General features: G+C 59.1%; 7 protein-coding genes across 7 annotated transcripts; 2 read left to right on the top strand and 5 right to left on the bottom strand.

Annotated features, from left to right (window-relative positions):
- Positions 1 to 211: 211 nt before the first annotated feature.
- Positions 212 to 2,779, top strand: JDV02_010361 (uncharacterized protein; the record flags this gene model as incomplete). Its single annotated transcript, XM_047992095.1, has 2 exons — positions 212 to 1,275; positions 1,383 to 2,779. The coding sequence occupies 2 exons, from the start codon at positions 212 to 214 to the stop codon at positions 2,716 to 2,718; spliced, it is 2,400 nt and encodes a 799-aa protein (XP_047848108.1). The 3' UTR covers positions 2,719 to 2,779.
- A 164-nt stretch (positions 2,780 to 2,943) lies between these two features.
- Positions 2,944 to 4,064, bottom strand: JDV02_010360 (uncharacterized protein; the record flags this gene model as incomplete). Its single annotated transcript, XM_047992094.1, has 3 exons — positions 2,944 to 3,401; positions 3,535 to 3,781; positions 3,897 to 4,064. 3 exons carry the CDS (start codon positions 4,062 to 4,064, stop codon positions 2,944 to 2,946), a joined length of 873 nt encoding a protein of 290 aa, XP_047848107.1.
- A 458-nt stretch (positions 4,065 to 4,522) lies between these two features.
- Positions 4,523 to 5,488, bottom strand: JDV02_010359 (uncharacterized protein). The gene is made up of 2 exons (XM_047992093.1): positions 5,210 to 5,488; positions 4,523 to 5,017 (listed from the first exon to the last, which is right to left on the bottom strand). The coding sequence occupies exons 1-2, from the start codon at positions 5,292 to 5,294 to the stop codon at positions 4,650 to 4,652; spliced, it is 453 nt and encodes a 150-aa protein (XP_047848106.1). The 5' UTR covers positions 5,295 to 5,488; the 3' UTR covers positions 4,523 to 4,649.
- Positions 5,489 to 8,459: 2,971 nt separating this feature from the next.
- JDV02_010358 (uncharacterized protein) lies at positions 8,460 to 9,056 on the bottom strand (the record flags this gene model as incomplete). Its single annotated transcript, XM_047992092.1, has 1 exon — positions 8,460 to 9,056. One exon carries the CDS (start codon positions 9,054 to 9,056, stop codon positions 8,460 to 8,462), a length of 597 nt encoding a protein of 198 aa, XP_047848105.1.
- A 7,442-nt stretch (positions 9,057 to 16,498) lies between these two features.
- PHO88 (phosphate transporter (Pho88)) lies at positions 16,499 to 18,670 on the top strand. The gene is made up of 3 exons (XM_047992091.1): positions 16,499 to 16,717; positions 16,917 to 17,077; positions 17,181 to 18,670. Exons 1-3 carry the CDS (start codon positions 16,512 to 16,514, stop codon positions 17,573 to 17,575), a joined length of 762 nt encoding a protein of 253 aa, XP_047848103.1. The 5' UTR covers positions 16,499 to 16,511; the 3' UTR covers positions 17,576 to 18,670.
- JDV02_010356 (uncharacterized protein) lies at positions 18,015 to 18,525 on the bottom strand (the record flags this gene model as incomplete). Its single annotated transcript, XM_047992090.1, has 3 exons — positions 18,015 to 18,041; positions 18,182 to 18,280; positions 18,427 to 18,525. The coding sequence occupies 3 exons, from the start codon at positions 18,523 to 18,525 to the stop codon at positions 18,015 to 18,017; spliced, it is 225 nt and encodes a 74-aa protein (XP_047848104.1).
- Positions 18,671 to 19,436: 766 nt separating the features above from the next.
- On the bottom strand, positions 19,437 to 20,885 carry JDV02_010355 (uncharacterized protein). The gene has a single exon (XM_047992089.1). The coding sequence runs from the start codon at positions 20,754 to 20,756 to the stop codon at positions 19,683 to 19,685; it is 1,074 nt and encodes a 357-aa protein (XP_047848102.1). The 5' UTR covers positions 20,757 to 20,885; the 3' UTR covers positions 19,437 to 19,682.
- Between the last annotated feature and the right edge of the window lie 1,900 nt (positions 20,886 to 22,785).

Below are 22,785 nucleotides of genomic sequence, written 5' to 3'. Positions count from 1 at the left end.
CAGGCATCACGCCAGGAACTATCTGAATGGTGGCGGAGTTGCGGTGCCTCGGCTCCGAAATGATCCCAGAAAGATGGACATGAACAGTGAATGCAACGGGTTCGCTGTCCTCCTTTAAGGGGGCAATTGATTGTTCGCCAATTCATTACGTCGTGGAGCAGAACAGGAAACAGGCTTCAAGATCGCTAACGCGCTGCGATCATCAACTACGATGCGCTCGTGCCGCTGGAGCGTCGGCGCCCTTCTGAGCATTGGCCTCCTCACAACTCATTGCGGCGCGGCCGACTCCGCGATACCTTCGAGATGGGGGCTGGGCAACGACTTTACGCTTTCGTGGTCCGGAGGCAACTCGCAAGAGGTTGTCATTCAGCAAAACGATACTCCCATCTGGTCGACCTCTAAAGACCACGGCTTCGTCAGCGCCAGCTCGGGTGACGACGTCTTTGCCGGGGAGAGCGGCAACTTCAAAATCACACAGGTCGACGACGACAAGTGCGACGGCCTCGACGTCACGGAGCTCTCGTACGTGCCCTGGAACAACAGCCTCACCTGCCACAGCGTGGCCGTAAGGGGCCAGCTGCTCGACTGCGGCGGCTCCGGCGATGGTTCCGGCGATGGTTCCGTCGGGGGCAACTTCTCGGCGTACTTTTGGGTCCCGCAAGACCTGCCCGACCGCGTCGCCTTCCAAGTCGACGTGCATCGTGCGACCTCGTCGGGGGCGAGCCCGAGCCTGCCCTTCACCAAGACGTACCTCAGCTTCCGCTCTCACGCCGACGAGGACTTTTACGGCCTCGGCGCGCAGGCTTCCTTCGCGTCGCTCAAGAACCGCTCCGTGCCCGTCTTCTCGCGCGAGCAAGGCGTCGGCCGCGGGGACGAGCCCACGACGCAGATCCAGGACATTGTCGGCTTCTTCGCCGGCGGCGACCGCTTCACCACGTACACGGCCATCCCGCAGTACGTGAGCACCGACGGCAAGGCCCTGTACCTCAAGGGCGGCCGCACCGCGTACGCCAGCTTCGACTTTACCCGCGCGGACGCCGTGACGGTGCGGTACAGCGGGCGGAGCGTCTCGGGCCAGTTCCTGCTGGCGGCAGGCGGGATGCTCGATGCGGTGGGCAAGACGACCGACTACGCGGGCAAGATGCGGAGCTTGCCGCGCTGGGTCGACGACGGGGCCATCATGGGCATCCAGGGCGGAGAGGCCAAGGTCGAGAGGATCATCAAGGAGGCGAGAGATGCCGACTGCCCAGTTGTTGGTGTCTGGCTGCAAGACTGGTGCGTGTCATATCCCCCCTTTCGCCCTTTCTCCTTCGGACTATGGCGAAGTATATCCCATCAGACACCCCTCCATGGCACCAGACTGACACTCATGTTCCCTGCAGGACCGGCACCCGCCTGCAATCGACGCCGACCGGAATCAACATCTCCCGCCTCTGGTGGAACTGGGAGTCCGACACGGCCCTGTACCCGCAGTGGCCTGCCTTTGTCCAGCGCCTGCGCGACCGCTTCTCCGTGCGCACGCTCTCGTACATCAACCCTTTCCTTGCCAACGTCAGCACCAAGGCGGACGGCTTCCGCCGCAGCCTCTTCGACGAGGGACGCCGCGCGTCGTACCTGGTGCGCAACCTCACGACCCGCGACGCGGCCATCGTGCCCAGCGGGCCGGGCATCGAGGCCGGCATCCTGGACCTGCGCAACGCGGCCGCCCGGCGGTGGTTTGCAAGCATCCTCGCCGAGCAGGTCTGGAACGCCAACATCTCGGGCTTCATGTGCGACTTTGGCGAGTACACGCCCGTGACGCGCGACACGGGCTTCGGCGGGGGGGGCGGTGACGACAAAAACGACGCGCTCGTCTACCACAACCGCTACCCGCGCGACTGGGCGTCCTTTCAGCAGGACGTCCTCGCGTCCCTCCCGCAGTCGTCGTCGTCGTCTGCGCGAGACGACGCCCTCATCTTCCACCGCTCCGCGTCGCTCGGCTCGGGCCGGTCCATGAACCTCTTCTGGGCGGGCGACCAGAGCATCGCGTGGGCGCGCAACGACGGCATCAAGTCCGTCGTCAGCATCCTCGGACACATGGGCATGTCCGGGTACGCGCACGCGCACTCTGACGTCGGCGGGTACACGTCGACCTTTGTGTTCCCCAACGCCGAGCACCCGTACGGCGCCATCGGGCGCTCCGCCGAGCTGCTGGGCCGCTGGGGCGAGCTCGCCGCCGTGTCGAGCGCCGTCTTCCGCTCGCACGAGGGCAACATCCCCGGCATCAACGCCCAGGCCTACACCAACGCCTCGACCATGGCGTGGTACGCGCACGCCGCCCGCCTGTTCCGCGCCCTGGGCCCGTACCGACGCCACGTCCTGGACGGCGAGTGCGCGACCAGGGGGTGGCCGCTGCTTCGCCTGCCGGTGCTGCACCATGCGGGCGACAGGCGGGCGCGCGGCATCGGGTACGAGAGCTTCTTCCTCGGGCCGGACTTGTACGTTGCGCCGGTGCTGGACCCGGGCGTCACCAAGGTGGAAGTGTACCTGCCGGGCTCGTCCGTGGACACTTATACTCATGTATGGAGCGGCGCAAGGTTCTCGGGCGGTGTCGACGTGACAGTCGATGCACCGTGGGGCAAGCCGGCTGTGTTTGTTGTCAACGATGCGGTCACCCCTGGACTGTCGGACTTGATGGACTTTGTGCGCAAGGAGAACGCCACCATCATCCATATGTAATGAAGGAGTAATGCAGACCTCTGTCATGTCAGACAAACACGAGCTGTTCACACAAATGCTCACCCACCTCATACATCATCACAGGTCTTCTCATCATAGTGCCTTCATCGTACTTCCATCGTACTTTCAATGACCATTACCCAACCCTCACCATCCCAACAACCGAGGCCACCTCCCACCCATCCCCAACCAAACCAGCAAGCAACCGACCGAGCGACCGCACCATCACGGCAGCGCATACAGCTCCCTCGGCCAGCCATCCGCATCGCAGCTCGCAAACCTCCACCACCCCGCGTGCCACCCGCCCAGCGTCCGCGTCAGCGCCCAGCGCAGCGCCGCCGGCACCTCGGGCCACTCGCTCCACCGCCCGCCCTCGTGCCCGCGATCCAGGTTGAAGAGGAAGAACATGGACACGTCGGTGACGCCGCCCGTGAGCACCGACCGGCGGCCCCACGCGTCGAACCGGCTTCTCGCCGCCGCCGCCTCGGGCGTGCCCTCGCGCGGCGTGTTGGGGTGCGCCGCCAGCGCCGCGATGGTGTCGATCTCGGAGCGGAAGTGCGCCTCGAACGGCTTCTCAAAGGCCGCCATGAGCTCCAGCATGCGCGCGGCGGAGAGCTGCGAGGCGTCCGCCTTGATGCTCTCCAGGTACTCGTGGAACTCGTTGAGCGCGGGGATGAACGCATCTAGCCGGCCATTGTTAGCATTAAGCCAGTTCGATACTCTACCGAATTCAGCTCCATCTCTCCTTCTGCAACATTTTTCTCAGCAAGGAGAGAGAGCCGCTGAATGGAAAGGCAAAGAAATGATGCAACGTGCCATGCTCCTCGTGCGTGTGCTTGAACACCTCCTCCCCCAGCAACCGCTCCGCGTCCGGGAACAGCTCGCCCTCTTCCTTCTCGGCGTGCGTGCGCACAAACTTGCTCCACGTGCGGCAGTAGCCCAGGAAGTCGGCCTTGTCCGCGTCCCGGACGTGCGGCGCCTGCAAGTACATGGAGTTGTAGCCGCGGAAGATGGCATTGTGCAGGTTGCACATGTGGCTGGCGCCCTCGGTCCACATGTCCGTCTATCACGCGATGCAGCCACCGCATGTCAGCGTAATGGCACGTTCATGTTCGTTCTGCAACAAGTTGCTTCATCGTGACGAGCGAGTGAGTGCGGGAACAAGCTGGCTCACTCACCTTGTTCGTGAGAAAGGCCGGCGTGGGGATGAGCGCCAAGGGCGTGTCCGCCCACGGCTTCGCACCGTTACTTTCGCTCGCGGCGGGCATGACGACTTGCCTATGGCTTCCGAGCAGATATGTTCCGATGACCACGCTGACCAAGCCCGTGGCAAGAGTATAGAGCATGACGGACGATGTTGCGGTCGCGTCCTGCCGGCCGAGGATGAGTGAGTTCCCCCGAGCTTATAAGTACCTTCGTCGACTAGAGTGGTAACATGCCGCTTCCCGCGGCCAAAGTAAGCTTAACCGTCGAGTGGGGCATCAAAGGTGTTAGAAACGCCATGAAAGCGAGAAACACGGGGACGCCTCTTCAGCCGCAGCGACAGCCACGAAACGCCGTCTTCTGTGCCAAAGAGGGGGAGCACGTCAGCTCCGACGACGAATTAATAATCTCATGCTAGCAATTCGTAAATGAATTCGTTGGGTGGCTAGCGAACGGCGTCATCCATATGAACAATTTTCTATACCGTATGTTTGGGGATTCAGGCCTCAGCATTTACCACAATGACCTTGACAAAATCCAAGAAACAGACCAGTGAGCCCGCACCATGCAAGCGTCTGCGTAGCCTTGGACAATAAGGAGTCCACATTAGCTTCATAGAGTTTCAGAGGTTCATTACGCCATGGTACACTATTGATACAGGCCTCCGTCGTCTTCAAGAAACCGGCACCCCGAGATGCCACGGCCGAGACGCCGCTGTCTAATCGGTCTTACTCGTCCTTTTTCTCCCACCTCTTTCGGCTCCTGCGCTCCGCCTCGTCCTTCTCAAAGTCACCCATAAAGTACACCCACCCACCGGCGACGCAGTTGGTCGCGCCCATGCCGATGGCCGCGCCGCGCACGAGGCCGCGAGCCGAGAACTTGGCGCGGAACGGCTGCCGCCTCCGCAGCGCCAGCAGCGCGTACAGGCCGGACCACGCGGCGGTGAGTCCCGCGCTGCCCGTCGGGTAGCCCGCGAGGTTGAGGTACGAGGAGAAGAGTAGCGGGGGCGTGAAGAGAAAGAGCGGCAGCGGCTGCAGCGGCCGCGCGTGCAATGCGGTGATGAGCGTGGCGAGCAGCGAGGGCGGCATGGAGGAGGCTAGAATGGGAAGCCATTAGCCTGGCGTCGAGTGATGTTGCATGCTAGCACACGAGACCAGACAAGGAAGAGGACATGACAAGAGCTATTTCGGAGACCTTGGCACCATGGAACAACGCATGGAGACCGTACAAGCGACGAACAGTGCCAGGATAGCGATAGAAGACGAATAAGGCATGGAAGAAGACTCACATCCCCAGTCGTGAAGATGGCCCAGCGCGCTCTTGGCCGGCGCCTCCGCCACGGGAGCACCCGCGGGAGAATCTGGCCCTGCCATCCTCTGACCCAAAAACCGCGCGCCTTCCGAGGTCGACTGGCTTCTCACAGGCGCTCACAGCAGCACCGACAACCGTCGTCGGCCGGGATCGTGCCGCCAATGCCGGAGAATCTCGCTCTCGGTAGTACGGTGCGCAAGAGACGGGGTGTCGTGCTCGCACCGTCCGAACTGGTAGCTGCCCCTCGTTCTCGGTTCAGTGTTGCGACCTGAGGTCAATTGATCGTTTTCTGATGGGATGCAATGCGATGCGAGTTATTTATGTATATTTACTGTTTGTGTCGAAGCTTCAAGATTTGAGCTCAACGCCTCTCACGCGATGACGTCCAATGATCGCATGAGAGAAAATGAATGACTCAGCAGCTGAGCCACACCCGGCCAGCAGCAAGCAGGCCCGTTCCATCCCGACGCCCCAGCCACCAGCCTCAACCACTACGCGCCCAAGCGCCGTCCACCTTCCTGCGTGAGGTGCGTACGGCCCAGCGGCTACAGTGGAGCGGAACCTGCAATCCGTCTGGCCATCGGGCCGCCGTTCCAGCCCCCCAGGCAGCCACTGCATGGCCCGCCTCACCTCGTCCTCGATGCGACCTGTGCCTCGGCCCCTTTCGTCAGGGACTCGGGCAATCAATCATCATGCGGTCACTTTTGAACATCCCCGACAGCTCATCCACAGAGGACCTGTCCGTCGACGTACAAAGTACGAGAGTCGGCAATGCCGTGGCTTACTCTGGCCACACGGGTGTTTCGTCGAGTATATATATCACGTGCTCTCCCAATCAATCCATTGATTCCCGGCTTAAAGCCCATGGTAATGACCCTCTGGAGTATAATGTATGTTGCCGGGGCATGTCAGAGCCACGCCCATGGGACCGTTGAGTTCCTTCCATGACTAGGTACCTCTAGTACGCAGTACCACCTCGCAAAGCGGCTATGTTCCGCCTCACTTCACAAACACCCCCCTGCCTCTCCCCTCCGCCGACGTTATAGTACGATATAGATCGTACTACTGTACTCCGTACATGGATACACGAAATCTCGGGTATCCGGGCACTCGGGAACTGCCCCGCAACGTCTTCTTCATATCAACCCTCCAGAGCTCCCCATTTGGCGCGCTACGCCCGGGCACTTACACGGCGGCGCGGGCTCGTACCTAGTACTAAGTTAGTACTCAATTTGTTACGTGCCGTCCCTCGAGCGAAACGCGTGAGTACCTAGCAGACCTCATCTCTCAGAACGCCAACCACTCACTACATATCGTTCTAGATGCACCTTCTCGTATTCCTACGCAGGCAACGTCTCACGCAAAGCACGCATGCTTTTCTCACCACCAGCCCTTGCAAGTGTATCCTTCCATTCACGCTTCAGCGCCACTTCATGTTCCATCCCGTACTACACGCACGCCTTGTCCTGTCCACCTTCCCCCCTCGCTCAACGGCGACCATTTACTTCATGTTACTTCGTACAAAATCTCACTCCTCTGGTGACATCGCTGCCGCCAACACGAGTTCCCCGGAAGTACCTTTTTATTTCCCCGGCCTATGGAAGAGCATGATGCACCCTGGCTTGCTTCGTACCTAGGCTCGGATGACATCTACAACACACGTATACGAAGTACAAGCACGCACATCCCGCAGACCCTCGTTCCCAGATCCCACCCGTCCGCCACGCGACACCAGACCATCCCCCCTTGAACGCGCACAAATTCGGGGACCGGAATGGGTAAGCAACGCCCCCTCCCCGCCTCGGGCGCTTGCATCGCTGCGCCCTCTGCATGCAGCAGCCGCCGCCTCGTCTCCGTATATGTGCCCTCCCCCTCCATCCAACAACAGCCGCCCGCTCCGCTCCGCAGCAGCATCCAACCCCCCCCCCCTTCGCCTCTTACCGCGAAAGTATGTAGGTAATCAAGCGAACCACCACCACCCAGCCATCACGCCAAGGTGGAGGAACAACCTGCAACGTCCAAGAATAACCCTCATCCGTGCACCCCCGCCGGCCGGGGAGCAGGGTCAGGTCCGGGCGGCCATGTGGATGGTGGATGGAGGGTGTCTGTCCCTCCCGCAAGGCACGGTGCAAGGCACCCCACGCAAGTCTCGATGATCTATAGTATACGGTGCAACTCCGACGTCACGTCCGCCGGACCGCCCCGGTGGTGAGACCCCTTCCCACCTCTGGCTGACGTTCGTGTTCTGCTTGTTGCTGCATAGGGGCTCTGTCTACTCTTCCATGTTACTACTAACTAGTCTGCTCGTGTCATCCGCGGGGGTTTCGCAACCAAAAAAAAAGGTCTCTTGCATACATCTTCCCGCGGCCCTCCCAGTCTGTTGGCTCTCCTCGCTAGTGCATCTCCGAGCTCATCGCCTGTATGTATGTACTTCGTATATATGTATGTCTGGAGCAACGCTGACAGGGCAGGCAGACAGGCAGGCAGGCCTAGGCTTTTCGGTCCGCCGCTTGCATCTCGACGTGACACACCCATCGTCAATCTCCTCCGTGACACAAAGCAGTCAAATCTCGAGCACGCTTGCCCTTGCGTTAACTGCGCAGTCGAGCCGGTTGCAAGGAAGCTCTACATAGTAACGTAATTGTCCATGCGCGTGGTGGTACAAGGCGGTTTTTCGTTATGTATTAGTATAGTACATAATGGAACAGCCAAGAAACCCGTACGTCTCGTGTATTGCGACGCTTCGTCTGAGCCTGCGCTTCCGTCTCGTTTAGAAGCCCAACGCACCGCACCTCCTGCACACAGTATACATGGCACCACGTACAAGTTGAGGTGTACAACCAACGTGCCTCCAAGCTGCACGCTAATCTGACTTGAGCAAACCAACTCCTCCAGCGATGCTATCTAGTCTTCGCTCAGAAAGAAAAAAAAAGACACGATCTATCAAGTCCCCGTCGAAAGCGTAGTACAAAGAAAATAGTAAGCATCCGCTGTTGTAATCCTCCATGTGACCGAGATGCGAGTCAATTCAGGCACAGAAAATGGATTGGAAAGTCTCCCTGGGGTTTTGTCGTTGCAGTCGTCAAGTCATTACCATTACGGGGCGGGTTGTTGCTGCTGCCGCCGCTTTTTCTCATTCGTCTCAGTGAGCCGTCCGGTGGGATCCGCTCCGACGTTTACAGCGTTAAGATTCGCGGTGCTCTGGCGAGCACTTAACCCAACAATTGTCATTGCGGCCAATATCGTTGGTCCATGTTTGGGTATTGGTATCCTTGGTATGCGTCGTATGCTCCGTACACGCTGTCATACATGCTCCCGGTCGTCGCCACGTACGTCGAGTCCATTGCGGTAGTCACCACCACGTCTGCCGCATCATTGAACCCTGACCACACTCCCTGCTGGTATGCCGGGAAGTGGCCCGTGTCGAATTGTGACATTGTAGGCGATCCATACATGTCGCTGGTCATTCCTGTCGACATTGCGCTCATATCAAAGGCGTCGGTTGGGGATGCCATTGGAGACGATGTGTGGCTGGCAGAACTGCTGTGGTGTCGCTGCCCCATGTGCGATGTCGAGGCCAATGCGCTGCCGCTGTTGCGAGATCGCCCGCTCTTGGATTTTGCTTGCGATTGCCCTTTTTGAGATGAGGTGTGGCTGCTGGGGCTTCTGCTCTCCTCCCGGCTGTGGCAGCGGCTCTCCTTGGAGTTTGCGCTCCCTTTTCTACCCTTGCGTGAGTTGGAACGGCTATACTCGCAGCTGTGACCACTGGCTGCGCATCTGTCGCAGCCATCCTTGTCCCCGCTGCATTTGAGCTGTAGGGACATGTCAGCCTCAAGGGGGGAAACAGACTTTGAGAGTCATCGTTTGCCGCCAATGCAGTGGCCTCGTGCAGTAAGAAGGCCTGCTCGCCCATTGCAAGGGCCAGAGTAGAGACACGGTGGTACGGTATGACGGATACGCCGCAGCAATCATACCTTTTTCTCGTGGCATCTGTTGCAAGCCTGATGCTGGCTCGAGCGAGCTGTGATGGGATCGTATGCCCGTCTAAGGTTCTGGACTTGGTCCGTCTCCGGGTCGTACTTCCACGTGCCGAACATGATGTCGAGTATAACAGAGCGCGTGGTTGCAAGCCCGTCGCGAGCCCTGCAACGAGACGCACTGTAAGCAAAAAGAGATGGGGTATGTGGCTCAAAAAAAGGGTCAAAAGAGCATGGCTTCCTGGAGACGAGTCTGTAGCGACAAGGCTGACATGCGATTGAAGCCGTTTTATATAGGCGTGTCTTGCTTGTGTCGACAGTCTGCGGTAGAGCAAGCAAGCAGGCTCCAGAGCTAGGCAGCGGGCGGAGTCATCTTCTGGCCCCCCCACAGCACCAAAGCGACTTGCATCCTTCGACCGACCGACCTACTACCCGTCTGGCTCGCCGTACCCGCGCCGGCGACGACCACGAGTGTGTGTGTGCGTGTGTGTGTGTGCGTGCGCGCGTGCCGTTGGCCCTCGACTTCTGGCACTTGTTTGTCGGTACTGCCAGGCTGCAAGACCCCTCTCGCTGCCTTCGATGGGTCCCAAACTCCGAGAGCTCCAGCATGGTCGATTGATGCACCCACAGGCCCCAGGGGTGAGAGCCCACTTGGGGCGCTGGGCGTCGAACTAGCCCCCACAAGCTCACCTTGTCTCCAGGAGCCAGCCATGCTCCGGCTGTGCTCTGAACAGTCGGTCCTTGATGGCGGCATGGGTCCTCTGCCATAGGGCGGGAAGATCTTCAAGTGTCCCGTAGAGCATGGCGCAGGCGCTTGTGAGTTACTGCTGCGCAGCCGTCAGTCCACCCTGTCTCGGGGAACCAAGGAAGCCAACCCAAGGGGAAATGCGTCGCCAATCGTGATGGGGCTATGGTGCAACTCGGGAGGCAAGAGAGGACAAGGGACCAGCCAGGCCAGGCAGTGGGACAACAGAGGTGGGGTGCAGGGCCATGATGGTCAGGCAGGGGTGCCCCAAGGGAAAGGAAATTCGACGTTTCCATCGTGGCCTCGTCGCCCAAGGCCGATATCTCGTGACAACGCGCGGGCGCGCGTGAGAAGCAAACCCCCGTTCCCGGTGCATCAGGGGCTTCTGGGGGCCGCGACTCGCGAGGCTCTCGCGCAGCTGAACGGGCTTCCGGAAAGCCGCTCGGTCCCAGTTTCCGTCTCGTCGCCCGAGTCGTGACGTCTCCCACCCCGTCACTCGCCTCAGCACCGTGGTGTGCGCGTGTCAGTCGGCGACGGTTCCGTGCCAGCGCTTGTCGCGCCCAGCGGTGGCCTATCAGGGACTTTCGGTTGCTCGACGAGCCCAGCAGGGCTACCATGGAGGGAGGGGACGGCAAGCGATGGAGACGATGCCTCCACCATTGGTCAGCCGCGACGTGCTGCCGGCCGTGGAGAAGGCCACCGCTCCACGGGAAGGGGGGGCTGACGAGGCAGAAGCCACCCCTGTCATGGGCACGAGAGGCTGTTGTGGGAGCGAAGTGCGAGCTCTTGTGGCATGTGTGGTTGCAGGAATCTCCTACCTGCATCCTTCACGATCCGCCCGCCGTGCCTGCTGGTCGCAGTAATTGCGGAGACGGCATGTCCTCGTGGTCGCCGACCACGCCGGAGAGATCGAGTCCAGCCAGGCCTTGCCGCGTTACCTCCGAGAGCATCGGCAGAAGGCTGGAAGGAATTGGGGGCCACAGTAGTAGCCGCAGGGGGGAACAGCTTTTGCCTCTCTCGACAGTGGCCTGGGCCATTGCATTGCTTTGCATTGCCATGGTGGCGATAATAAGCTCGAATGGCATACTATCCAGGGACCATCTACCGGGCGTTCGACTCACAGGGCGAATTAGACTCTGACGATGGCTCATTGAGACTGGCAGGCGATGACGGCGCAGGATTGTATCGGCCGAATCCGGACCCGACGCACGTATTGCTGTGTATCAGACAGAGGCTGACACATGGTACCTACCTATGGCCCAAGCCCCCAGCGTTGTCCTTCCCGGTCCTCGGCCTCTGCGGCGGTGGTGCTGTGCTGTGATGTGATGCGCTGTGCTGTACCGTACGCGCAGCGATGCAGCACGGGGCATGGCCAGGGGATTCGACGTTGCATTGGCCTTGCAGGGCATGTATGCTTCATCATCATGGCGCCATGCGTCGTAGCCTTTTTTGTACGTATGTCAATTTCTCCGGACATGCAGAATATGTACTAGTACCAAGTAATTTAGTACCAAAGTTGCTCGTTCTCGTTCCGGCGTTGGCCAACTCTCGGACACCACCCAGGACGCACGTGGGGCTGTTGAAGACCTGGCTGCCATGAGCCCTGAGCGTTACTTGCTCCGTGCCCGCGAAGCATCGCAGATTACACGCGGGAGCTGGCGATCTAGGCGTGGCTCAGCAGGGGGGAGGGGCCGCGGAGAGGATTGGCGCACAGGGCGCACGACGCACAAATCAAGAGATTGCCGAAATACCAACCTTAGTACCCATCTTTATACATCGTCCCTGGTAGGTACCCAAGGTAGTACTATAAACAGCATCCGATGTCTAAGGGGACGCGACAGTCTGCATGCACGGCGGGTGTTTGGCAAGCTGAGAGATGCGCGCCTGGCCAGGTTGCCCGAGGACAGCACGACCGGCGGAGAGGAATCGTGGTGCCTGAGGGCTATGAGAAAGGAAAGGTGCCTTGAGGCCCTGGAGGCGGCTCGCGGAGGATCTGCCAAGGGGACGTACCTCACGAGACTTGGAGATCATGGCGGTGCAGCGAGTGGCAGTTGCGCCCCAGTGGCGACTTCCATCATGGATGGTACTATAGTACCAAGGTATCATGAAACGCATCCTGACCGGACAGCGTGCCCGGCCTACTTGTCAGCAGGAGGGGATGCACGGATTGGATGATGGGCGGGGCAGTGCCCTGTGCCTTCCCAAGCTTCCCCAACTTCAGACGGGACTTAACCCGGGGCCAGGGAAACTGCCCTGCCACTGCCTCCTTCCTCATCATGGCGGCCCGGCGCGGTGCATCGAACTCGGTACTTCGCGCCTGCCCAAATCACTGTCTTGTCTTATCTCGTCTCGGGCTATGAAACACCTGCAAGGCGCCTATGCGTCTGACTTCGATCCCACGAGGCGGCAGGCGTGCCCAACAGAAGTCGCCGCCAACATCGGCATCATCATCATCGTCGTCATCTCGTCATGAAACCTGGAAACCGGAACACCCACCCACCCATTCAGACATGCCCAGCCACTGCGGCTCGGCTACGAACTCAGATCTGCCAACCTCGAATCGATTCTCATCACACGACCATCGACTCCCGAAGTTCTGCATCAACATCGGCCTATGTTCCTGCACGGCGCTTCCACCCCCGGGTGCACCATCCCAGCACACATCGCGCGACACAAGTTCCCGATCCAAAAAAAATTAGACGGCGCCCCTGGACTCATCCATCGTATGCGGCCAAGCCAACCGCGAGTGCCACCAAATAAGCCACTTGACCTGGAGGCTCTGCGACCGAGCTCTTGCGCAAGGGGCCGGCGTGAGCGAAATAAGCCACCTCAGTGGCCGTACGACATACGAGCTGCGGATCCCCCAATTCCACTCATCAGCGCGCGCCGTCCTGGTGTCCAGCTCCATCTGCCTTGCAGACAGGCGTCCATCGCACCAGGACCGCCTGAGCGACACGCGCGTGTGCTGCAATCAGCTGCAATGTCACAGAGCTCGACGTCAGCGGCTTTGAGAAGAGAAGCCCCAGCTCGCCGCTTCGGGACCTCGCTCTCGGGATGGGAGCCATCTTGGGCCCAGACAGCGCCGGCCTCGGCCTCGGCCTCGGCCCCGGGTCTCGTCACCGCAGTCTTCGGTTTGTGTCCGTTCTCCCACAACCACATCCTTCCCATGAATCCCGGTCCACGGCTCCAGCCACCCGAGGGGCGCAAGGTAGTCGGCCAGTCACACAACTGGAGCTTAGCAGTCCACCTGTACATCAGTATGCGATGGTGCCGATTCTTGCAGATTCGGACTGACGAGATAGCCCGAAGCTATTGTCGGTCACACGTATGGCTGCAAACCAGCCGTGATGCTGCAGAGGTCGCCAAACAGGGCATTCGCAGTGACTCAACTCGACGAAATCGGTAAATTAAAATGCCCAGCCGCGTCTCGCAAGGGCCTGACCAGGGGTCCAGGCATGAAGCATCTGTGGCTGCCCCTCGGTTCATCTGCCCTCACCAAGAGGCGTTATCCACCTAGTGTGGACCAAAAAGCCCACAAACATCCACCAGCGTTCTGCCTTTCATCCATTGAATATGCACGTCACAAGCAGCCGCTTCCCGTCCTGGGCCTAGGCGGTGTGACTAGATGGCAGGGGCCGTGCTGTTCCCGACCTGTCTCGACCCATGGCAGGGCTGAGGTGGAAGGGTGGTGGTGAGATTCATTCAGATCGTTGCCCAGTTGTGGAGCATCAAGCTCGCATCTGCCCCGCCCCAGATAACATGAGCGCATTACCGCTCCAAGCTTGTCTTCATCTTTGTAACCCAGGGCCCTTCTTGCGCGTCTTTGGCTGGGTACGCATGATGGTCTCTCCGGCCTCCGCATATGACCAACGTCACCAAACATGGAACCCCGCGTGCCCGACACACCTGGCGGGGAAAGGGGGTGTGCTTCGACGAGTCGACATGTCGAGTCGTCTGGTCCCCAGTCCGCCGCCAGCGATCTCCCGGCTGTGGTAGTCCTTCTCCAAGATTGGCTCCATCGCAAATGTGGATGCCAAGCAGCATCAACCAACAAGTCATCATCTGCTCACCCGGCACATGATGATGGGCTTCAGCCTTGTTCTTTCTAGCTGAAGAATGAGATATTCAAGGATTCTACTTCCCTCTCTCGCCGCTCCAAGAATAAACTGAATCTAGTCTCGGCTCCTACAAACGGGGGGAGGGGAGGGCCGCCATTAAACGGGAGAAGCCGCCTCGTATTCCTGCCACTTACCAGGCCACGGCAACCCTTGTCCTTGTTTCAGTACATATGCGCCGCTAGTCGTAACTCTGTGGGAGTGCCACTCAGCACGTCGCTCCAAAGAGCTCCTACCACGCGTCCCATTTGTCACATCCAGGCTCTCGTGACGACACATGGTGTCCTTTGGCCGTATGCAACTCGCGAGACCTCGTCACTGAGCGACATTACCAAGGCCACGTCAGCCTCGCGGTTTCTCAGCGCCGCAAAGGCGCCGATTGGGCAACCACCTTCTGCCGGCAGTCGAAACCTATGCGCGAACCATGCTGTCATTGTTCTCACCGATCATCAGGCACTTCTGTTGGTGTTCTTATCCCGTCGGCCGCGAGTGAGCCATATCGTCACCCTTGTGTCTGCCTAGCCGTTAGCCTTGTTTCCTCCCTTGTGCCGTTGCGTGCCGTTGCGTGCCGGCGCGTGCCGGTCCATTCGCTGACAAACAGTTGGCCTTGGGTACACTCTCACGGGCCTTGAGCTACTTACACGCTCATCGTATACCCAGGTGAAGTCTCCCATGCAGAAGTGAAGATTGGCCTATGTCCAACGTACCCGTTTCCTTTCCCTGACTTCTAGTCGCTTTGCAAAACGCCGAAGCTCATGCATGGGAATCATGCTGTCCAGGATCTCAACATCCCCGTCTCTCCAACACACGACGACCTTGTATCGCCGCTGATCCGGTGCCAACATATCAATAATGTCTTCGGCGACGGCATGCGGCTCCATGGACAAGACAAAGCGGTCCCCGTGCCGCTTGGCCAGCGGCCCACCTGTCCGATCAACAACATCAAGTATGATTCGCGGGCCCCGTGATGCAGCCCTATCCCGCGATCCCCTATCTCGCGAGTAGTAAGTGGCCCCGGGTGGGAAGGGCCCTGAACCCGACTGTCGGTAATCCCACGTGGACTTGTGGTGGCAGTTACACGGGCAGCGATCCGCATCACACTCGAGCCTGGCGAGATCGTATGCCCTGCTGCCCTCGGCGGGGCAGCAGGCGCATTTGCAGTAGTGGGCCGGGTCGCAGGTCGGGTCAATGTAGGTCCCAAATGGTTTGGTGTAGGGGGGGCATCTGTAGTCGTCATAGGCCGGGCGATGGCGGTGTCGCTGTGAGTTCTCGGACGGGGGATCGCGGCCGAAGCGCGTATAGCTGTACGTCTCGGTCTCCCTTTTACGAAGCCTCCAGGGCATGTTGAGCTCGGTTGTCTTGTAGACGGTCCTTCTTTTCAGCGTTTTTTCGGTGACTGGGCCAGTTGTAATCGGCTCGTCCTTGCGCGCGAACTCTTAACTTTGGTTTCACTGGAAATGCGCTCGAACTCCGTTCCGCATTTTATAAGACTAATCGAGGGAAGCCCTCGACGGCAGCTGCCTCGCTTCATTGTTTGCAGGTGAAAGCATCGAAACGACAATCAGGCTCCGTGATTGCAGATGGGCCAAGTTTGCGAGGATGTCTACATGCAAACAAAAGGCTGTTTGGCAGACAAAGCATAATGCCACCGGTGCAAGCAGCGTCAAGCAGCGTCAAGCAAGAATGAGTGCATTCAGCTGTTGTGTGCGGTAAAGCTGCGAGTTTGTCTCGAGGCAAAACAGCACGCATACCTGCCTCTCAATGACATATGGGAGCCGTTTGATCACGCCCCGATGTCCCGGCCGGTGGGCAGGCACGAAGTCTCTTTGTGCGACACACAAAGAGACGCGTTCTTGGAAGCAGCTCCGGCTTTCTCGGCCATGGGGCCGGCACTCTGCCATGTTTTTCACCATGTTGGCGCTTTCGGTGATGGCCCTTGAACAAAGTCGTGAGCCGTCATCCACCGCTGCAAGCTGGCCTTAAAGGGAATCGTCCCGCTTCGCCAGCTCCCCGGGGCGTCAAGGAGAGAGAGGGAGTGTGGGCTCACGATCCTTGGACCTCGGCGGGAGTGGGCGTTCCTGGATTTCGGGCGAGGAACCGCTGCGAGATAGAGTGGGGCAGGGGACCAGCGGCAGAACCAACACCCAGACGCCACAGCCATTTTCCAGCCACAGCCCGAGCATGGGGGGTGGCTGGCTTCCATATTGAGGAATCCGATGGACTGCGATGGACGTTCTGGAAGGCCACGCGACGCGCCTGTGCAGCGGCAACAGCGCCAGCGCCTCCCCGGAAAAACCTTAGCACGGCCCGGCCCAGCACCAACAACCCGGACAAAGACGGCCTGGGGCAGGTGTGGTACGTACCCGGACCCTCCTTGTCGTGGCGGCGCGGCCCCCCAGTGAGTGGCCAAAAGGCCAGTATGCAATGGCGAAAAAACTCCAGATGTTTCCACCACCTGGCTTGTCCCTCCGTCTCCCTCCTCTCCTTGCCTCCAACCCACTCGCGCACCACCTCTGCCGTCGCCCGCTTCCGCAGCACGTCAGGCGTCGCCCCTCATCACCCCTTCTCCTTTCCTCCTTCAGTCTTCCGTTTGCGTCACGCTTCGCAGCGAGTGAATCCGCAACAATGGCCGGCCTCAGCCCCCAAATGTGAGTTTGATAGCGTGACCGCGGGTTGCGCGCACGCGCGGTTCCTCCCCCTCCTCCCTTGGCCTCCTTCCTTGGTTTGACCGTCGACGGAGCAATCGGACGCCTTCCGTGTGCCTCGGCCACGGAGATGGAACGTCTCGCGACGACCTGTGCGGGAGGCAGACGTGTCATGAAGAGCATCCGCGCTGACCGGTTGCAGCACGAACCTCGTCATCATCCTGGGCATGATGCAGGTGTCGAAGCGCATCCCCTTTGACGACCCAACTGTCCTTAATGGCGTCCGCGGCCTTTACATTGCCAGCAATGTCATCATCGCACTCATATATCTCTACATTCAGTCGTCCATCAACAAGAAGAAGGGTACGGTTACCACCTCTCGCGAGCGAGCGCAACTCCTCCCTCCCTTCCCCCCTGCAATTGCCCCGTGCGCGAGTCGCTGACCTTTGTTGTTTGTTCTACGCAGACATGACGACGCTCAAGTACGTTGAGCCCCCGCCAATGGGCTCCACCGAGGAGGGCAAGCTCGTCACCACCACGGTCCACGCCTACGACATCCAGCAGCTGCGCACCGCCTTCCGCGGCCAGGCCATGGGCGTCGCCATGATGGCCTTTATGCACCTGTACATGAAGTACACCAACCCGCTGCTCATCCAGTCCATCATCCCTCTCAAGAGCGCGCTCGAAGGCAACCTGGCCAAGATCTACCTGTACGGCCAGCCCGCCGTCGGCGACCTCAAGCGCCCCTTCAAGCAGGCTGCGGGCTTCATGAGCGCCATGCAGAGCGGCCAGGCCCAGAGCGACAAGAAGGCTGTCGAGGCTGCCGAGCGGGCCGGCCGCGGCGGTGTCAAGGAGGAGTAGAGAGGGCGCGTCGTCTAGGAGCTACGCGCAAGCTGGGCATGTGGCTGAGCGCCGGCAGAGGGGTGGGACTTGGTGTAGTGTATGATAGTCCATTGTCAACGACGCTTCGATGCGCCTCTGGCCGTCGGCTCTGAAACATCAATCGTCTACTTTAGGGAGCAACGTGAAATGATACCCGAGTGCCGGGCACATGAGACTTTGTCTGCCGACCTAAGAGCGTTTTGGAGCGGAACAAGGCAAGGCAAGCACTTATAAACGAGCGCAATCCCATTTTGTATTGTCTTGCCAGCTTTCGTGCCCCACGGGATATGGGTCATCGAATGACCAGTCTAGTCAACAAACTGCAAAACCCCCTCGCAACCCCCAAAGTGGTTTCGAACGATGACCCGAATCCACGGCCCACGGCCTCGTGATCAATGACGCAACATTCCTAACCCTCCTACGCCGGACCATCGCAGTCCTGGCCCTACATCCGCCCCAACGCGCCGTCAGCCGTCCGGCCCTCCACACGTTTTTGCAAGCCGCCTCTGAGAGCGGTACCATGACGCCGAGGATGCGAGGTCAAGGCACAACGGGTAACGGTGCAAGAACAGACAAAAAACTCACCATCTTGCGCTGAGTTGTACAGTAGCGGGTGCTGCCCGTGCCGCAGCAGTACTCCCTGGGTCCACAGGCCGCGGCGGCGGCGCATACCTGGGCCGAGTACTATGCGGGGGAAAAGAAAGTGTGAGAAAAGCAAGAACACTAGGGAGAAAAGAGGGGTGGAGGGGGTTGTTTGTTGCTGGTGCCGCTGCTGCTGCAAGCAACGCGTGTGCCTGCTGCTGCTGCGTCGCGTGCGGCATAGTACTTACAACCGTGCCATATGTCCCATATGTCGAGCCTCGCCAGGCTGCCCCCAGGGCGGTGCCGGCGAGTGCGGCGAGGAGCATGGTGGCGGCGAGGACCTTCATGGCGACGTTGGGTGGGCTGATATAAAACTTGGACTGTGAAGAGTGGGAGGACGTCTGCTGGATGTTGCCTTTCTGTTGTGATTGCAATGCTGGGGTTTCAGGCAAATAAACCAACGGCGGCGCTGGGGGCGAATTTATACGCGGGATGGCTACTTCCTTGTCTCTTTCGCAAGACGCGGAGCGCCCGCTTTGAGCTCTCCTAAGCGAGTCGTCTCAAGATTTCATGGCATAATCATGCCTTTGCGCCGGATGGCACACCTCATGAGGGTATACGCCGCAATGCTATGCCGTATAAAGGCAACTGAGAGCCTCAACGAGTCGCGCGAGAAATTTGGAGTTGAAGCGACAAGGTTGAGTTGCGCATAAGTGCGCTCGGTGCCTGCTCCTTCACATATTCAGTTGAATTGAGGGGCGGGCGGTCCGATGATGATAGAATAAGGTACAGTAAGTGGACAGAGAGGTTCACCAACAACAAAGAGTAAGTCATCGATCTTGTCTTTCCATGGCGCTCAGAACATCGCAGTACACACGTCGCATCGGAGTATATCAAGAGATGCGCTGCTCAGTAATGTTGTATGGAGTCTATGGACTTGACACATACCTCGCATCGAAAGCCATTCATCACCGCGCCCTTGGCATTGTGCCTATTGCCTAAAGTGCTATTATAACTCAGGGCCTGGGCCCCACTGACTCGTGCAACGCACGATCTCAATGCGGCTTTCTCGCAAGTATTTCGTATACTTGTACGGTTCAGAATACCACGCGACTTCACAGCAGAAATACATCATGTTAGATCAGTCTTCGGGCCTCCCCCGTTAGCCTCCCTGGGCCCGGCTGTTATTTCAGCTTGGCGACTGGACATCAAGCACACAGAGTCACACATCAAGAAGAGAAAAGGTTTGCAACGATGCAGCAACTGTTCTAATTGCCCCAGTATCTATAACAACGAGGATCACCTCAAAAAGTACCTGCCGCGGCCGACACGCATGCGTGCGGAGCTCCGCGGATACATTGTTCAAAAACAAGGAAGAAGAGAACACCCTGCCCCCCTTAAAGATGAAATGGCGCTGCCACGGGTTCGCAGGGTATCAAAGGTCGGCCACCACCATGTCACGCGCCCGTGATCGCACCTCTTCGGCAGCCTTCTGTTCCGCCAACTACAGGTTGGCCCCCTCGCCTTTGCCCCTCCACTGGCATGTCCCCTTCTTGCCCGGCGGGTATGGGTTGTCCGAGGTGTACTCAACGCACGCAGCGGGGCCCGGGTCGGGATAGATGACGTCGGTGTTCTCGTTGGTGCAGAGCTCCTCGCTCGAGGGATTGGCCTTGTCCTTGATGTTGGCGATGAAGATGGACGGCCGGCCCTCGAAGGGCACGCACGCGCACTTGGCGGCGTCGTACTTGGAGCCCTTTGCCGGGCCAGGCTTAGCACGAGTGTCGAGTGTCGAGTCGCGGATTGCGAGGCTGTTGCGTCTCATGTGACCGTGACCGTGGCCGTGACCGTGACCGATGGAGCGCTTCCGGCCTGCGTAGCAGTGTACAGGGCGGGTCTCTGTGGGCTGGGGATAAGCAGGCGTCGAGGGCGTGCCATCATCACCCGGTGCCGAAGTCGAGACAGCAGGCGTCGTGGGCGCGGGAGCAGGCGGCGACGCCGACGACGGCGGGATGACGGGGTCGTTTTCCACAGGCGGACGCTGGCCACCACCACCGCACTTGTTGCCGCAGCCCCCTCCCTTGATGTTAAGGTACGTGCAGCGCTGGTACATCTCGCGGTTCCCTATCCTGTTGTGCCAGCTCCACATGAAGAGCCACTCGCCCTCGGGGGTGTCACAGGGGATCGCCACGGTGAAGTTGCGGTCCTGGATGTTGGCGGCGCAGTTGCCAATGTACGAGGCGATGACCGTCGAAGTCTTGCCCCTGTCCTTGGAGAGGGCGAACTGGCAGCTGCCGCCCCCGTGGACGACCTCGTTGCCCAGGCCGACGGGGTAGTTGGCGCCGCGCTCCCACGTCATCTGCGGGGGGGTCTTGACCTGGATGCCCGAGAAGCCGGGCACCTTGCACGGGTAGTCGGAGCCCGACGGGTCGAGGGGCGCGTTGATATTGCTGTCTATTCCAAACTCCTTTCCGTTGCCCGTGTTGATGTTGTCTTTCCGCCCGATGCAGGCCGGGTAGGCCAAGTTCATGTGGGCGTGGGCCATGCCGACGACGCCGGCGACGACAGCAAAGGCCTTCATGATGGGAATATCTTTTCTTAAGGAATGTGATGAAGAAGAAAAAAAGGAATGTTTGGTTTTTTTGAGATTTTTTTTGGTTTTGAAAAAAACGCCTGGAGCAACTCAGATGCCTTGGCCGCTGTCAAACCATCAACAGGCAGGACATGTCGTCGAGGTCCCCCCTTCGTCTTATACCTCGTTGTTTCCCATCCGATCTACGCTGCGGGAAGCGAAGATCAGGCGACAATCCGGACATCCCCCCCACGTTCTCAGGGGGACCTGCACCGCAGCATCACGGAAATTACAGTCTGTTTCAAATCGCTCTGGATACAGCATGAGTACGTGCTGTGGCGAGTGCGTAAGGTAGGCGCCGGCCTTGCCTTGCCTTGACGCCCCCGGGTTGGTGGCCCAACGCACAGTGTCATCGCGGCAGTATGAAACGAGTGAGACCTACAGCTTACCATGGTTGCCCGAAAACTAGCCCGGCGGTTGACGGCTGACGGTTAAGTGGCGGCGGCGGCGGCAACCGCGATACCCCTGCCTGTGGCGAGGGTCCCGTCTCGATGGCTTCCCCCCCCCCCCCTGGGTATAGTATCTTGTCCGGTTCCCATTCCCGGTATGGTGGAATCAGCAGCGCAGGGGACGTTTACAACACCAAGACTAAACAGGTTGCTTGAAGTCGCATAGTGATCATATTCTAGGTCCCGCGAAAGCTCAATCTCTACTCGACGCAGAGTGATGGAGCGGACTCGGGTACTAGAAGTCTCGGCCCTCAATTATGGCGAGACGAAATCAATATATCCAACTACAAGATAGCTTCGCCTGAAACACGTTTGTGGTCAGCGCACATGCAAGCGCCTAGGCGTGCCGCATCGTTGCATCGAGCAAGTAGAAATACGACTCCGCTGCCGCGCGTATGTACATACGTACAGTACAATGGCTATCTATGGTGGTAGTAGTAGTAGAAGAGTCTGCTGCTGCAGGCCGGCTCGCATTGGCGCGTAAATACCCCACTGGTTAATCGCCCCGTTGATCGGCGCATTCGTCAACAGCACGATTATGCAACCACGCATTGTGCCCTGCAGACGTGGCTCGGGCGGCTGCTGAGGCGTCATGTCGCTCACTGACAACTGACAGAGGACGGCTTCTTGAAACTCCTTGCTGGCGGGCCATGGTTGCATTCCGAACGCTCCTCCATCTCGAGAGAAACAGACACCTGCGCGCGCAACAACTATTCATCGCAGGCCTTTACAGCCTAGGTATGCATACCACGCGAGAATGAAGGACAGGCGCAGACTAGGTTGGCCGACGTGGTTCGAGAAACCTTGGTCCGTGGCGTCTCGAGTACAGCTATTGTCCAATGTTGTTGCTTCGTTATTAATTGCTGTTTGAAATCCTATCCAAAAGACAAGGATCCCGGCTTTAGCAGGCGACAGTTGTACCCATCCTGTCCTGGTCAACTATTGCATGGTCAGGCCATGTTACAGAAAACTGGAGGTTACATCAGCTCAAATCAACCCCTCCGTCCGATCGGGAACAGGCCGCGTTGGTTGGAGGGAGGGGGAGGGGTGCCTTTACTTTACCGCTCTGGCGGCGCGGGCTTGGCAGCGTGTATGGTGCAGAAATAAAGTGTTTTCCTTAATTCAAAGAATCAAAAGGGGCATGCCGCGCCAGTATCCTTGACCACCTCAAGGGTGCAAAGTATGTATTTACGTCTGCAAGTGATGGGAGAAGATGGGAGTTGAGGCAACGTGAAGTTGAAGGACGGCGGCCCTGCCTGGCACGAGTCTGGTGTGGGCCTGCCTGCCGTGTCAGTTTTACCAGACGACTTTTCGTACGAAGCATGAAGTACGTACACTGTACAATACATGCGCATTCGGTGGGTTGAAAACGGCCCGTGCCCAGGCCGAAATACTATATTCATGCTGCTTCAGACGTCGGAAGTCGAGCACTACCAGTAGTAAGTGATGAGTACGTGTAAGGTTGGTGGCGTCGAATAATTAACGAGACATGCACCCTTTCCGGGCCAAATTCTCCAGTAGTGGCTCGC

This window comes from Purpureocillium takamizusanense, chromosome 12 (genome assembly GCF_022605165.1).
Source record: "Purpureocillium takamizusanense chromosome 12, complete sequence".
Taxonomy (NCBI): Eukaryota; Fungi; Ascomycota; class Sordariomycetes; order Hypocreales; family Ophiocordycipitaceae; genus Purpureocillium; species Purpureocillium takamizusanense.
This window is presented reverse-complemented; position numbering and strand designations above follow the sequence as displayed.